Here is a 17,503-nt window from a genome sequence, read left to right on the forward strand (position 1 = left end):
TACATTTAGTATAAAAATAATACTTTTATTATTTTATACTACTGTATGACTGACATTTAAATTGTAAGCAACGATGCGAGCCCTTCTGGTTTTACACTCCTTTGTACACATGTACTCGGGTATTTCTTAATGTTATATTTTATTTATCAAATAAATGCTATTTTATTATCTGATGTTTCATAAAAACTGAGCTATAAGTGAATTCATATCATTAATAAGTTAATTAATATAGACCAAGTTAATTTTGATGTTTTTACAGTAGCTTGTGCCGAGCCATGCTCCATAGGACACTCTAATGGTTCTAACAAGCCGATTCTTCCACCGTGTACTCTTATAACCTGGGTCACAGAAAAGTTAACGGAAACGTCAGTGATTTGTTTTGTGATTATTTCAATAGGAAATTTCTTTTATAAACTTTGAAATGACACAATCAGAACATTTAAAAGGCTGCAAATAAGCAAAATTTTCCATTGCCAAGAATATACACGTGTAAAAAAGTGCGAAACAGCTACACAAGCAAACACGACTGGATTAGGCAGTTTCTTACGGATTTATTAAATTTTTTTATGTACAGTACATGTTTTTTTTATACTGATAATGTACATATGCATAAGAAATGGGGTTGGGGTGAAACCTCGATAATAATTTGTCTAATACGTAACCTGTTCGACTGTTCAGTTGGCGTTTGAATTTTGGCGGACACTAGACAAAATGTTTAATGTTACCCCGCGTATTCCTTTGATGCCAGACATTCAACGTCGGTGGACAATGTTTTATTAAACACGTTAATATTATTAATCCTTTATGGTTTCTGCGTGGATTAAACATAGGCCGTTTTATAGAATATGGGGAGGGGGGCGTCAAGCGTACGTACGCGGGGGGGGGGGGGGGGGTGCGTAATAAAAAAGTATGCATGCGTGGGGGGGTGGGTCAAGCTTTGCCAGATTTTTTGCGTACGTCCTAAATGGATGACCCTTAAGCCGAATTACACAATTCAGTAAGTATAAGATTGTATTGACTTTTTGTGCGAATGTTAGGCATGGAAGAAAACGACGTAGTTTATGTAATTCTCCAATTTTTCTGGACAATGACTTGAGAGTTTATTAGGCCAAAAGGACTGTGCATCAGTGGTTTTTTTTTTCAGATATGTGGCTATGTATTTGTTTTACAATTTTATAGTGGGGTTTTAGAAGTTTGTGAATAAAGGAGCTGCATCATATGTTTATGGAACATAGGATTCATTTTAGGGCAAAAGTTTTATTTCCTTTTTATATTTGTAAACTGTGTATTTTGGGGAGAGAAACATTTCACCTTTTTACGGATTACTTTATTAAACATTAACCACGATCAGTATGCAAGTTATTAACTCTATTCTTTGACAGCTGTTAAAGTTTAATGGGTAGTCTGGTTATACGAGACCTTAATTCTGAATTGTTTCATTTTATGAACAGTGAAATGAACCTTAATATGTTCAAATACAAGGAGCCTGTTGGGTCAAAATAAGATTAAAACTCACTGTGAGAAAATAAGTTGAAGATGTTTTAAAATTTAAAAAATACAACAAAGCAACATGAACAAGTGCAAAATAGAAATTATGTCTATTTGACAATAATTGAGATGCTTGACATTCAATATTTACACAAAATATTTAAGTCCGAATTGCTCATGTGATAACTCACATGAGAAAATCCAACTTTGAATAAATTTGAAATAAGTGTTTAATCAGAATCAAAGTCCAAGTTTCTCACGTGATATCTCACGTGAGAAATTAGAACTCTGCCTTATTTTCAAACATGGTTGTATGTAATGGAAAAGAATGTTTTCTAAGTTCTACTTTCTCATGTGAAAATTTAGATTCTCACGTGAGCAAAATCTGCTCACGTGAGAATCAGGTTAGTTTTTCCTTGGCTCACAAGATCTAACAAACTGCACACATGAGCCTGCAAAATCTACCCAATTTGCATACATTTCTAACAAGGTTCTCATGTGCAGCTTATGAGCAACTCATGTGAACTGGTGAGATTTTTCTGTACGGGTTGTGCTGAAATATACCCATGACGAAGCTGAACAATTACTGAGTAATTGTTTTACCATTCCATCAGTTGCTGCTGATTTTGCTAGGGAGAAAAATTCGTGGAAACCAATGCAATTGGATTTTCTTGAAGAAATACAATGCAGTTGTGTCAAATACAGACACAGTGAATTACTGCATACTAAATACGATTATAGAGATCTTATTTTGGTTAATATGGTTGCATGTTATCCCGTTAGTTTTCTTGTTATGGGAGAGTGTTCTAAGTATTTTGAGTGATCTGGACATCCAACACATGAGATAACCAGAGTATCGATAAATGGACCATTAACAGATTTTGATCTGACTGGATTTGCTTGTATCAAATCATTTAAATTTGCCAAAGATCTTCATCCAATTTGTTGTGTCTGGTTTGGTAAACATTTTTCAGAAAAAATGTGGGCACCAACAGTATTATTACGATGTAAAAATACTATTATTGTTAACAGTAAGTGAGGCAATTATATCATATTGTCCGCAGAAAGAAGTTTAGTTACCATAGCAAAAGAAATATTCTGATGATGAAAATCCTGATATAACTGATTTTGAGAATAAAATCACAAAAGATCTTGGCAGAAAAATAATTGGTAAATTTAACCAAGGAGAATCACATGATCATAAATGACATTGCAAAAGATTAATTAATGTATGATGTTGAACTCGATTTTATAATTACTGATAATTACTGAATAACAATGAATAGAAACACATTTGTAAGTCGAAACAATGTTAATTTATTAGACGGAACTAAATTAGGTAAAATTGTGAATTATAGTGATGGTGAGTCACTGCAGTTTATTCATTTATGATCTTCAATGCTTGCGTACATTTCGAAATATCTATTATCAATGATAAATAGAGTTTCTGAGTTTGCTGTCGGAGTCACTACAGATTTATTTTATATCAGCAAAAAAAAATACAGGATTGCTAGAACAACTACATATCGGCACGTTTGCATCTTGGGGCGAATGGAGAATAAAACAAGAAAATATACTTAATTATTCTGAATCCACCGACGTTGAAATTAAGAATATTTATTACCAAAAAAATCAAATATCAAAACTGTCATCAGCACCATCGGTATATGATCATGTAGCTAGACATAAAACAGTTTATTTCAATGGGTTGTGGTAAAACAACTTGTGTGATTAAATTATTCTTGAACAGATGCTCAGAAATAGTTGTTTTAACACCAACACACAAACTCCAAGAGAAATGAGAGAAAGAAATATTAAATCATGCACTTACAACAAAGTTTTCGATGGAAGGGAGATAAATAGACTCCTGAACGAATGGGAGAGAAATATATTCCAAGGATTATTGTTTGGGATGAAAAACCGTTTCATTAGAAACGTTCAAAATGTTTCTTGATTGGTTATTGACAAAAAAATACTGCTGTAATAATCTGCAGTGATCATGGTCAACCACCGCCTTTTGTTGGATTGTCTCCACATAAATGGTTGAGGAATTTTGAAGATTATTATGAAGAAATAACTGATGATCATAGAGCACTTGATCCAGAATTAAGAGAGTTTAAGAAATTAATCAGACTACAACCGAATAAAATTCAATATGAAATAATGCGTGAATTAATTTCAGAAACTCCTATTAACAATTTTCGGAATTTATGGAGACCAAATGATTTGATAGTTGCAAGAAGAAAGATAGTTTGTGATACACTTCAACAACAATTATTTATGTTACAGAAAGAATTTTTTAAAAATCTACCCGTACCATTGTGTTATCGACCAGCAGATCTGCAAAGACAAAATATTGACGTTGGTATACCAGGATCATCAGAAAAACACAATCTTGTATTAAAGGATACTGTTTTAGTTCCTGTCAATGTTGTTGAGAGCGTGTTAACTATGGACAAAACTCCATGGACGCTAGGATATGCAATGACAATTCATTCATCACAAGGATTAACCATCCCTGATACAAATGTTTGGATCGTAGATCAAATGGTCAAATTTAGTTTATCTCGCAGTGTCTTGAGTCAGAAGAATATCTCAGTTGTGGAGGGTTATCATACACTTCACAGAAAATAATGATCAAATTCAGGAAACTAATGATAATATAGTAAGAAAAAAAAGAGTTATAAAGAGTGTGACAAAAAAAAATAAGTACGACTTTGATCTCGATGCTGAATTTAAAACAATGACAGAATCATTGTGTGAGCTGTAACACAGTAATGTTGTGACAATATTCAAATAATAATCCATGACAGTTTACCGTAAATAGAATTAATAGTCTTGGTCATACACACGAAAATGTGATGCTGACCTGTCTTGAATGTATTGATGTCGAGGCCCTAGTTCACAAGAGTGAACATGGTGGTAATTGTGTGCCTTTAGGAATTACTAAATTGTTCACATACAAATCCACGCTGAGGAGCAGTTGAATCTAGTCTGTTGATTGCAGGTCTACCTGTGGATTGTACCACGCTAGAAATTTTATGTGTTGTAATACTCCAAATAGGAGCAGTCGCTCTTTTTTAACCACCTTAAAGTTCACCAGGTTCATATATATATATCTTAGAGTCACATTATCTAGTACTAGTTGTTTTGAAAAGTCACGTCATTGTATTGGTATGTGTTTTTTTGTAATTGCATTAATGGGTTTCATGGCAGTTGTTCAAGTAATATTATTATTTAGCGCAGCTATCACACTTGGTAATCTTGCAACCCATTTATGAGATCTCATATCTTTCTGAATTATTTCCTTCACATACTGATATCCAAATAACTGCTCAGCAAGTGTTTGATTAAATCATTCAACAATTGCCTGATCACGATGAATTGCTGTATGACCTTGTCTAATTTTGACATTGTTTTTTTTATCAGGAAAGATACTGCACCAAAAGGAGGCATTTGTGAAAGGAAACCATACACAGAACACAAACAATATGATAGCACGCAGGCTAATTTCAACTGCAATAACTCTGTCGTTTCTGATGTTATTCATAGGATAAACTAGTAGTGATTTCCAATAGAGAATTGCAGTTCCTCCGAATCTGGAGGGACATTTTCTTTCCCATGGACACGTGTTATCCGGTCTTGAAAAAGCAGCAAATTCCCTATCAATGTTTTGAAAAAATTGCAGTTACTCCGGATGTAGCCAATGCTCTTGTATGTACACAATATCTACCTTATTTAGTAACGAACAAAGATAGGGCGTTCCTGTCATAATGCCCTTCACATTCCAAGTCATCATGTTTAGAGTAGTCATTCAAAAAGTATAAATTACACTTGTATTCAGAACTGTATTTGGTGTACCAGATGTATTTGAAGATGGACAAGAAGATCTGGTCATATTTAAATAAGAGCAAGACAGTTTGTAAGTTGGAACTGAATTCCACGAATCTGTGCACTTAATGTCTCAATTTGTTTCTCGTTTACAGCTTGTAGATTTTCGATTACCATTGCCTGGCTCTTTATTATATATGCCATTGCATGTAGGTCAGATTCTAAATGCAATTCCAACTCCTTGCCTTGTCAATGCTCAATTTGAGTCTTTTAATTTTCTCATCCTTACTTCGTATTATCTCTTCCAAACGAACAATGTCCTTCCTCACTCTCTTCATTTCTTCCATAATAATTACACAACTGACGTGTAGTTCATCTTTTACAAATTGTTTCAGATCAATAAATTTTTCATAGTGCAAAATGGGAATGTTGGTTTCAACTCTCTTCTACAATTGCCTATTGATGCATTGCCTCTTGATTAGTATTATCACTCGACTGACCAGTTTCTTGCAGATTCATTAAGCAATTCAAACTGTCTGTTCCACTCAGCTTGCTTACATGCCTTTACTTTGCTAGTGTTACCATCACCCTACAAAAAATAAAATATTGCATATATGTTGATTTGTCTGCTGTTTTTTCTTTCACTGGAGCACTATCAGAAAGCGATGTCCTCTCCACCAGCTGACCAGAAGGATAACTGGGATAGCTGAGCCTACCAATATCATGTAAACAACTAAGAATAAGGCAAAGGGATGTAACATCAACAGACTACTCGATATCTCTCGCTTGAATGACTGCTTTTCTAATTTACCATAAGTAGTCTCTTATTTCTGCAAGAATACAGCGTTCTAATTGAGAAGTGCACGGTATATCACTATCTGAATCCTGGGTATTCTGAGCATCCTGGGTATTCTGAGAATCCTGGGTATTCTGAGTATCCTGGGTATTCTGAGAATCCTGGGTATTCTGAGTATCCTGGGTATTTTGAATATCCTGGGTATTCTGAGTATCCATTCTTGTCAATATAATCGTATAGCAATCATTAGTCCCTACTTTGTAGGAAATTAGTCAGAGTAAAGTACGCAATGCTGGCCATACTAGGTTTCCATTACATAAAGTGATATGTGTTCCTTTTAGTATTAGAATTAACATTAGCACATGCTGACACACTAGTCACAGTTAATGACATAGGTAATGCACATACTATCAATAGAACAGGTTACTAATCAGGCTACTAACCCACTGAATAATGAGTGAATTCAACTCAGCTTAAAATAGATGAAAAATATATACTCATGTATTTATATTGTAAATTGTTATTTGATGCATTAGACATACAAACTTGAAAACAAAAACCCATCAAGTATCAACATCCACAAACACAGTAGCACCAAACATAATTTATGTAACCTCTCCACATGTCTTCAACAGAAACTTCTAAAATACACGATAATGACACACCCTTTCATTGCCTGATACTTCAAAATGGTGCAAACAAAGGATAAAAGAAAGAAAAACTGAATTTCCTTGAAAAGTAATTTATACAAAACTATAGTACACATACCATTTTGCTCTCAAAGTATTCTCAGTAGAATTTCAACACTGGAATGAAAAACACTTCTCTTTACTCCTATAGATCTCTATAATTCACCGGACCTTGTACACATGGCGTCCACCTGGTCTGCTATCTTGTTCACAGTGTATAGGAGAGGTTAATTCAGAACCAGGACAGATAGGACATGGAGTGAGGCAGGGGTGCTTGTTATCACTATACTGTTCTCTGTATATGCAGAAATGATGATGATCTCTGTATACATGTATGCAGAAATGATGATGATCAGGTGATGGAAGAAGTAGAAGGAGGTGCAAGAATTGGAGCACAACTAGTCAAGTATGTAAGACTTGCATATGATCAAGGTATGGTTATTGGGTTGGAAGATATTGGATTAAAAAAGCGAATGGACTCCTTAAACAAGAAATGTAAGCAGTATGAGATGAAGAGAATAAGACTGAAGTTATGAGAGTATGTAGAGATGGAAACATGTAACTCAGTATCATAACTGATGAAAAACATGCTGAACAAGTGATAAAGTTCAGATATCTGCAAATCTTATTACAGAAGAAATTGGAAAGTGTTAACAATGATTTCTTAAAAAAGAAGATTGTCACAACCTCGGTATGGAGTGTAGCATTGTATGGATCAGAAACTTGGACTCTTGGGAAGGAAGCACGAAGAAAGAAGTTTTTGAGATGTGGACTTTGAGATGCATAGAGAAAGTCAGCTGGAGTGATAGGACATGAAATGAAGAGGTACTAAGTTTAGAAGGTGAAAAAAGAAGATTGTTGCAAGCAAATGGAAAAGATGGATGCCTCAGACCTGCAGTATCTCAGAAAATGACTGAATGACTGACTGACTGAATGAATGAATGAATATATGGTATATATTAGGTAGCAAACAATGATTCCTGATGTGTGGTATTATTAGAAAGAGGACACAGGAAATCTATCATGGTAATTATATGTCAGACAGACAGAATGACAAAGAAAAGATTAGTGTAAAAATATATAAATATATACAACAGCCAAGTTGTTGTAATGATTTGAATACATGTTATTATATCCTCAAATTCAGAGTTGCAGAACTCATGGTATTACATCCTTGGCATACCCAGGGCTGACAAATTCATGTTATTACATCATATGATGCCCATGGCTAAAGCATTCGTGTTATTACATCATATGATGCCCATGGCTAAAGCATTCATGTTATTAGATCCTTGGGATAACCAGGGCTGACAAATTCATGTTATTACATCATATGATGCCCATGGCTAAAGCATTCATGTTATTAGATCCTTGGGATAACCAGGGCTGACAAATTCATGTTATTACATCATATGATGCCCATGGCTAAAGCATTCATGTTATTAGATCCTTGGGATAACCAGGGCTGATGAATTCATGTTATAATATCCTTGGATATGAAGAATTCATGTTATAATATCCTTGGATATCAAAGGATGAAGAATTTATGTTATTACATCCTTGGGATACCCAGGGCTAAACAATTCATGTTATTATATCCTTGGATAATGATTCCAAGGATGAATAACTCAAGTTATAACATCCTTGGGATAAACAGGGCTAAAGAATTCATGTTATGTTATCCTTGGATATCCAAGACTGAAGAATTCATGTTATTACACACTTGGGATACCCAGGGCTAAATAATTCATTTTATTACATCCTTGGGATACCCAAGGCTGACAAATTCTTGTTCTTATATCCTCGGATATTCAAGACTGAAGAACTCATGTTATTACATCCCTGGGATACCCAGAGCTGAAGAATTAATGTTTAACATATTCTATTCTTGGATATCCAAGGCTGAAGAACTTGTGTTATTACATCTCTGGAATATGCAGAGCTTATGAACTCTGCTTCTCTGTATATGGGATAACTATATGTACAAATTCTTCTCCATAGCTGCTGGATGGACAGATAATGAAAGAGTTGTGATTTTTAATGTTTGAACTTTTTGTCTCTTTCAAAATCTTGACTTTTATGGCTTAAATACCATTTCAAGGTTTCTTCAGCAGTGTTCCCAATACTTTCTTTAATAAGGTTTTGTTTGCCCCTGGGTTGACAATGGGCAGAAAACAAATAATCATGAAGTAAATTAATATCACTGCAATGGAATCATCAACAACACTGCACCAAGAGGGTTCAACAACCATCATTTGTACACAAAAACATTGCATATTAGGTCACTGCTTTTTGCAGTTGTTTATTCACAACAAACAAGGTTCCTTTCTTTCAAAACCATGGAAACTGTCAACTTAAAACTAGATTAAAAAAAAAAAATTCTATTAGTAAAATACCGGTACCAATGCTGTGACTTCATTGCAAGTATTAATAAAACTTTGTCTCATCCTTGAGGAAACTACAGAGTGCCAATTCAGGAATTTTAAGTTCACTAGAAATTCTGGAACTCGCTTCTCAACAATAAACTATCTATGAATAAAAAGTTTTGTATTCACCTAGTACTCATTTTGCTTGGATGCCTTGCTATCTTTGTAAATGGGCAGACTACTTAGGTTAGTTTAATTATATTACTTGCATAGTCATATTTATAACAGTGTTTGATTGATCAAATGAAATGAGTTGACCTGACAGATGACAGTTCACTACTCGCTCTTATAAAGGTAGGATTTGCATGCCTTTTATCATTTCTTTTATTCTGCCCCTTTTGTTTGATTTAATACAAAAATACATAATTACTAAGACAATAGAAATACATAATTAATATGACAATAGAAAGCATATCTGCTTTTAAATGAACACAACAAATACTTCCAAAAGTCCTAGATCAAAACATGGCTGGCACATAATTAGATTCTTGCATAACTGCTCGTGGACATTTTTTAAGTTTGAGTATTAGAGGTTATGATGCATTTATGACGATTACACTGAAGCTGAATTAGAACTAAACATCAACATCACTTGATAAAACTTATATAATTGGTATTTATTTATTAAAGTGTTACAATCAATAGACATTAGCACATCTACTATATTGATTGAAATTTTGTCAAATATTGTTATTTTAAGTTTACTGAGAATGTTGTTTGAGAAGACAATTTAACAAAATATATGACTTATTATTAGCAGAGAATTTCGATATTATTTTTCAAATTCCTGGGAAACAAAATGAATAAAATGGGCAGTATATCAAGGTTTCATTTACAAATTTTGATAGCGATTTTCTTTGCATTCAACAAATAGGGACCAATGTTTATTTTGTATTGCTAGGTATGAAATGGGGTCCATTCCTGACCCTGCATTATAAGTATAATAACTGGGTCCATAAGTTATATGGCCAGGAGTTATATGGCACGAGTTATATGGCACGAGTTATCAAGCTCATGGTGTAATCATATGGATCATTGGTAGCAAACTTGGTGCTCCTTAGTCAATGCAACAAGAATGCCGTTGCTTCAGGAAACACTAAAAGATGGACAAATGGCATTTATATCTGTGCAAACTATCTTTAAAAGAACAATCATGATTGGCTAACCTTTCCTTGTTCTCATTATAGTGCCATGAAGTGGTCACTGAAGGCTGAGGAATCGGGGAGGAGGTTTACAATTCCCTCGGTAGTTAAGTGGTCACTGAGGAATGAGGGGTGGGGGGAGGTGGTTTACAATTTCTCCAGCAGTTTGGATGCAATACAATTAAAGGGAGAAATATTATTATTATTATTATTATTATTACCAATCATAAATATACAAAACAATATTTTATTGTACTGTAATTCATACAGACATTAAGAGATATTAATCTGATTCACTTACTGATTGTTGAATCCCAGCACATGTTTTGCCATGCTAACAGGAACAGTAATAAAAGCCATCCCCATAGGCTGACCATTTTTCTTGACTGCAAGCTTTACAGTGGTGAACGCCTGACCACGAAATTTTTTTTTGTCCAACTCAAGAAACTTTGTAAGACTTTCCACCGTTGTCCCTTGGCTTAAGTTACCTGAATATAAAAGAACAAAGGTGTTATGTACAGTAGTTTATGAGATTTTCACATTTAGCAGTTATTTTAAAATAAGCTTAACTTATATTTCTGAAAGAAACTGGACCATTACAGTTTTATTTTTGAAAGAAATTGTTTAATTGAAGAAGTTAATTCACAATCTTGGTTTCATATTTGGCTGCCCACAACGACAAGTGAGATCATAGTAAGCCTGGATGATCAAGTGTTGTTCTTCATGTATCCAACAACAATTACTAGTTTAAACTTCTTGTCAAAATCAACTGTATAATAATAATAATAATAATAATAATAATAATAATTTATAGAGTCTGACCCATTTAGTTTAGGGCTATTCTCCGCTGGGGTCTTTGTAAGTAAAATATATAACAATCTGCATCATATAACAAACAATAGTATTTAAGATTTATTTTAACCTCTTTAATACTATAAATCCTTAATTCTATTATAATCTATTAGTAACACGTACATACTCATATTATCGCTTCTTAAATACTGTAATATTGTCTTTAGATTTTACATGCAGTGGAAGGCTGATCAACAGCACTATGCCAGAATACTGGAAGTTTTTTTAATTTTCTATGTTTTTAGTGGCAAAGGGTCTCTAAATAAATGCTGAAGATATGCAAGAACTTCCATGTGAAAACCAATTTTTTCATATAGTCTTTAGTAATGTCAACAAAGCTTTTGGCAAACGTACAGTAGATGCATAAAATTAATTCATCCTGTCATTTTACTTAGTTTATATCCTGTCAAGATGAAATGGATATACTTTCCCAATACAGATGAACAATAATCCATGGTTTGAAGAATATATTAACTGTAGTACAGAAAGCGAGTTTCTGTAGGTACACGTTATTTAATTCTGATTTATATTTAGATTTATAAAAACAACTTCGTCATAGAAGAATACACAAGGAACTCTGGCTGTGTTTTTTCTCTGCTTCATTCATGAAATTCATGAATTGTTTGTGTGAAGCATTTTCAATGATACTCTTTGGATCATCTGAATTTTGTGATTGACAGTGATATTGATCCTGTGCTTATATAGACTGATATTTATGTGTTTTTACTCATTAGGACACTATATAATTTGTTTGTTCATTTAACCTGGACCAAATTATTCTTGATGAAGTAGGTAAGAATGGTTATCATCAATGCAAGTTGAATTAATTTCTATTCATTACAGAAGCATCTATCTAAACTGCCCAGTTTCTAATCTCCCATTCATATAAAAAATCTTAGAAAAGGTTGTTCTATCCCAGCTTGTTTCTCATCTAAATTCAAAGTCTTTTTAGCAATGTACAATCTGCATATCGCCCTTGCCACAGTACTGGAACTACTTTTCTAAAAGTAGTTAATGACATATTTCTCTCTTCGTTTGATAGCAGAAAGATTACAGTCTTCACCCTCCTTGATTTGTCTGCAGCATTTGACACAACAGACCATGATATATTATTTCACCATCTCCAGCATGTATTTGGCATTCATGATACAGCCTTACTGTGGTTCAAGTCCTACTTGGTCAACAGGACACAAACTGTATCTGCAAATGGAATACACTCCAGCCCAGTTGATCTATTTTGTGGTGTTCCACATGGGTCTGTTCTTGGACCAGTTCTCTTCATTCTGTACACTCAGTCGCTCTCAAGTATCATATATCATCATCCAGTGTCTCACCAGTTGTACGCTGATGACACCCAAATATACAAATCTAGCCACCCAACTGAAGTTGATGCTACCGTCCAAGGTGTAGAGAGGTGCATTTCTGATGTAAAATCATGGATAACATGTAACAAGCTGCAGATGAATGATGATAAAACTGAGGCCATTCTGATCACGACACAAAGACTTTCTCATTCACATCCTTTACCTCAAACAATAAATATCAGCAACACCAACATTAAATTCACACAATCAGTATGAAACCTAGGTGTTACTCTGGACAGTACTCTCACATTGCACCAACATGTCATGAACATATGCAAGGCTGCATATCTTGAGCTGAGATGCATTAGCTCAATTTGCAAATATCTTTCAGTTGATGCCACTAAAACACTTGTGTGTTCATTAGTACTTTCAAGACTGGACTATTGTAACTCAATACTGTCTGGTTCATCTCAATATCTACTCCAGAAACTTCAAAAAGTTCAAAACACAGCTACTCGGATCATACTTAGAGTACCACGATCAGAGCACACCTCCCCGCTGCTCTGTACCCTACACTGGCTATCCATTCGATCCAGAATCAAACACAAAATTTGTTCTCTGTGCTATGTTTCACTGTCAGACTCTAGTCCAACATACCTATCTGATCTCACTCATGTGTACACACCAGCAAGATTCTTACGCTCCTCTTCTGAGAATCATATACTGATTATTCCCACTATGAAAACAAAGTCATATGGACAGCATTCTTTTGCATACCAGGGCCCAGCAACGTGGAATGAATCGCCCACTGAACTTAGACACAAAGACACAGTGATCACATTCAAGAGTGCTCTCAAAATTCACTTATTTCAATTGCAAGAACAAACTTAAAGACCTAATAATGTTTCCTACCTGAAATATTCTCAGCATGCTTTTGTTTTTAATGTTTTTCTAATTTCATAGTGTTTCTTTTTGTAATAATATTATTATACGTTTTTTATCTTATAGGTGTTGTCTAATGTTGTAAAGCACTTTGAGCTTCTAAAGATTAGGCGCTATACAAAGTCTTCATTATTATTATTATTATTATCTATTAATATCTGAACTTGCTATATATGTTTTGGTCCATTTATATCTTAAGTCCATAATATAGCAACCCATTGTAACAGATAATCATATTAATGGAATTTCCTTATTTATAGTTGTAGTAAATGTATATTTATTGTATTTGCAGGGTGTAACAAAGCAGGAGAAATGTATTTATCTCCATTTACCAACCTTGTGCACAATAAAACCCAATTTCTTAAAAAAAAATACTGGACTTGCATTTTCTATACTGTGATACAAAGGCAAGTGCTGTCATGTACATCGACAAACCAAATAAAACAAAGCATTAACATACTCAGACCAGTATAAATAGATGGATACAAATTTACCGCATGGGCTTCTCTTCATGATTTAAGTCAGTGCGAGTAATCTGCAAATGACGCATCATGAACTCTAAGAAATAACATACGGGACTTTAAGCAAAATTATTAAATTAATTTCATCTTTTTAAAGAGATAACACCACCATTTTCATTCCATTCATATCATTTTCTTTATGATAATTAATACAAGATATGCATGATTAATGGAACATGGATGCATGACCAGACTATATTGTATTGAATTAAATCAAAAAAATCTGACATGAACCCAGTGTCAATTTGCTACATAAATTTTTACTTGGCACTATTAGTATATAGTACAATATACAGGATACAAATATATTTTATATAAATGTAACAAAAGCAGAAACACTGAGACCATTAGATACATATTTGTAATGCACTGACCCTGTTGTCATGATTTTTTTAAGTGTCAGTAATAGTATTTCTCAAAATAAAAGTCAGCTATTTCAATTTTGCATAAAGGTGAATTAACTGCTTTGAAAATAGTTCACTTTAAATTGGTACGGCAAGATATACGTCTAATTTCATTTTGTTTGCATACCGAATGCTATTATCAATCAATTTCTTTCAATGCAGTTTTTAACTGTAAACATACTAAGGAATGATGAGAAATATTACTTCACCCACTGTAAATATCACATTTAAATCTAAATGAGCTATAATTTGATCTGAACTGGTTGAATCAAATTGCACCCATTCTAACAACTTTGCAAACATAATACTCTCCCAAGACAGTACATATGATAAAGTAAACACTGAATTCCAATTTCTTACTAGATCTTTATATTACTGTTAAACATAAACAGACTGAAAATAACTTGTAAGAAATTAAATAAGTTCATATCGTTCACCCGAATACTTAGTTAAGGGCTATTGGTAATGTGAATAGTTCTAACAGGGTGGGTGGGTGTGGTATGGCCAAATATCACATACAATACAAAATAAATGAAAGTTATAATTAACTTAAAAACTGTAATTTAAACTTGCAGGTACAGTCTGTTTTGTGGAAAACCTATTTATATGAGCTAAAATTGGCAATTTGATCATACAGTGTATGTGCAATAGATCACAGCATTGAGATAGCATAGAGCTACTACACTGTAATAACAGTGCTGATGCATGAATGCTACGCAAGATCTCTTGCAACAAGCATTAGATTTTTCAAATAAATTGGACTTTGTGTACAATGCATTTGGCTAACATGATGATGCCATGTAATGGTGGCTGCCATATTGGTCTTCTTCCAGTCCACCTGGTCTACTGAATGACAGCCACTTTACATGCATACCTGTAACATGATGGCCATCCAACTTTCCATATTAAAAGTGCAGCTGTGGTCAATACTGTTAATGGTGAAGAAAATTTAGAAACATTATTGAAATAATACTTTGAAATGACTTATTGGCTTGTTTAAATTTGCTTCTTTTCCTTTCTTCATTCACTACATATAGTTCTGCAAATAGTAATTTACCAAAGTCTATATCTTTGGGAATTATCAGTCCTTTTTTCTTAATACCAGTCTAAAGATAATGAAAAGTGCTTGACATTAGCTAATTATCCAAAATAAAATTTGTATGTATGCATAAATGGGACATATATTGGATTTGCTAGTAAATAAGAGAAATATAATTGTAGTGATGGTATGTGTTTCCGCTAGTGTGTGAGAAGGTACTTCCCGCAAGCACAAGTTTGAATTAAGAAAATTTTAACCAAATTGCAAACAGATCAGGTTGGTTATATGAGCAGTTGCATTCCTTAGAGTGCACTTTGTTCCATTCTATTGGCTGTTATGATTGTCACTAAGCATGAATGGTCGACTAACTATATTTCAATATGCTTAGTGATAATTAATATGACATGTTTAAAAGTATACACCCATGTGCTTTTCTACACTGGATTCTACAGTGTGTCAAATAAGTAACATGTAGGGAAAGAGTTGATAATTATTTGTATAATTATTTGGATACATATTCGTGGTAATTGAGTCTTTTTTCTGTATTTGTCATAAACATTTATTGTTTTGGGTCTGACATTTGAACACTGGGTAAATTATTATTTAATATTGTGCAGTGTGGTCATTTGTGACATGAGGTGCTTTAGAAATCAGGATACAAGGAGGTAGCTTAATGAAGTTGTTAGTCTACACAAATGAGAAATGTTAGACCAAAATCTTACAATTTATGTCTAGCCTTAAACCATTTATTTTAGGATAACAAGTGGTTAGAGATTTAGATCCAGGACTCATTAATTAATAAAGTATTGAAAACTGAATTACTAATTGTGGTAGAAAAGACTGAATGATGTACAGCATATACAGAAAGACATGTGAGCAGAGAATGTGAAAATGTTCCAGACTGTTAATTTTGGGTTGTGCGAAAGTTGGAGTCTAAAAAAATTTATTATTATTAATACAAAATTGCATGTAGAATTTTGTCACTGTCTTCATCATAAAATGTTTCATATTGCGAGCAAAGGCCTTCCTACCTTTTTTATTGGAACTACTCTTCAGGCTGTTCATGACTTACAAAAATCCATTTTATTTGCAAACCATATATGCAGAAAAACAGTTTATGTTCAATTCGTCCAAGTTTTATATTATAAAAAATCCACTTCTTGTCATTAAATGGATTATTCAAAAGTGTAAATGATTTTTCTTTTACACTACACACAGATTCCATAATGCTGTACACCCTCAAATTCTGAAGTAAAAAAAAAGTATGGATTTTTTTATTATAAGTTATTCTTTCACACACTCACTGATAAATATTCAGTGATACTTAAATGGAAAAAAAAATGGGACGTGGTTATTTTTTACCTTAAGTTTTAGCCATTCCTTCACAATGACTCATTGTATGAAAGTACCAATTCCTAACCCACCTGTATCGTCAAGATACTGACTGAACTGTGCATTACCAATAGCACTCAAGTCAGCAATACACGTATTTTTGTTGTTGAAAATGTATAAATAAAAGCGTGAACGAAGAAAGATATAATAACAGAATGCTTGCCTGTCAAGTAATTTAAAGTTTTCAAAATAAAAAATAAAAAAAATGAAATCATACATAAATAAAGCCGGTATACAAGGGGTCTCTGTGAATTCCAGATTTTACCCACATTCCGGATTTTATAAACAAAATAAAAATATCTTAAAAATGTATTACTGCCTATCACGAACTTAATTACCTATTACAAACTGACGAGTATATGCCATTTCAAATGTGTGCTTGAATTCCTCCTGCTCTTCTCTTTGATAATCTGGCAGAGAATAATAAAACTCTTAGTTGGCCAGCAGTCGAGCTCCTGTTACCGTTACTTGTTGCCTAAGATTTGTTCTCTTTGTGAAATACCGCTACTGTGCGCATTTAGACGCTTAGAATTCGAATACCATTTCAGCTATGTAAATGATTTCAAGCACTTTAACGATGCAAATGGCACAACTTATGCGTTCAAAAATAACACGCCAGATTCGGTACCGGAAGAATTAGTTTTCTCGGATTTACGGAGTCTGTAAATACATTATTT

At 33.5% G+C, this 17,503-nt stretch overlaps 1 protein-coding gene across 1 annotated transcript in view; it reads right to left on the bottom strand.

The window, feature by feature from the left end:
- The window catches only part of LOC149781903 (uncharacterized), a 59,707-nt gene extending 42,406 nt beyond the window's left edge, over positions 1–17,301 (bottom strand). Inside the window, exons 1-2 of the mRNA XM_089936101.1 lie at positions 17,165–17,301; positions 10,674–10,860 (exon numbers count right to left, since the gene is read on the bottom strand). Of these exons, the coding sequence (XP_089792227.1) occupies positions 10,674–10,860; positions 17,165–17,192 (215 nt within the window). The 5' untranslated portion in view covers positions 17,193–17,301. The remainder of the gene's footprint in view (positions 1–10,673; positions 10,861–17,164) is intronic.
- Positions 17,302–17,503: the final 202 nt, after the last annotated feature.

This window comes from Sinohyriopsis cumingii, chromosome 15, assembly GCF_028554795.1.
Source record: "Sinohyriopsis cumingii isolate HCF-2022 chromosome 15, ASM2855479v2, whole genome shotgun sequence".
NCBI lineage: Eukaryota > Metazoa > Mollusca > Bivalvia > Unionida > Unionidae > Sinohyriopsis > Sinohyriopsis cumingii.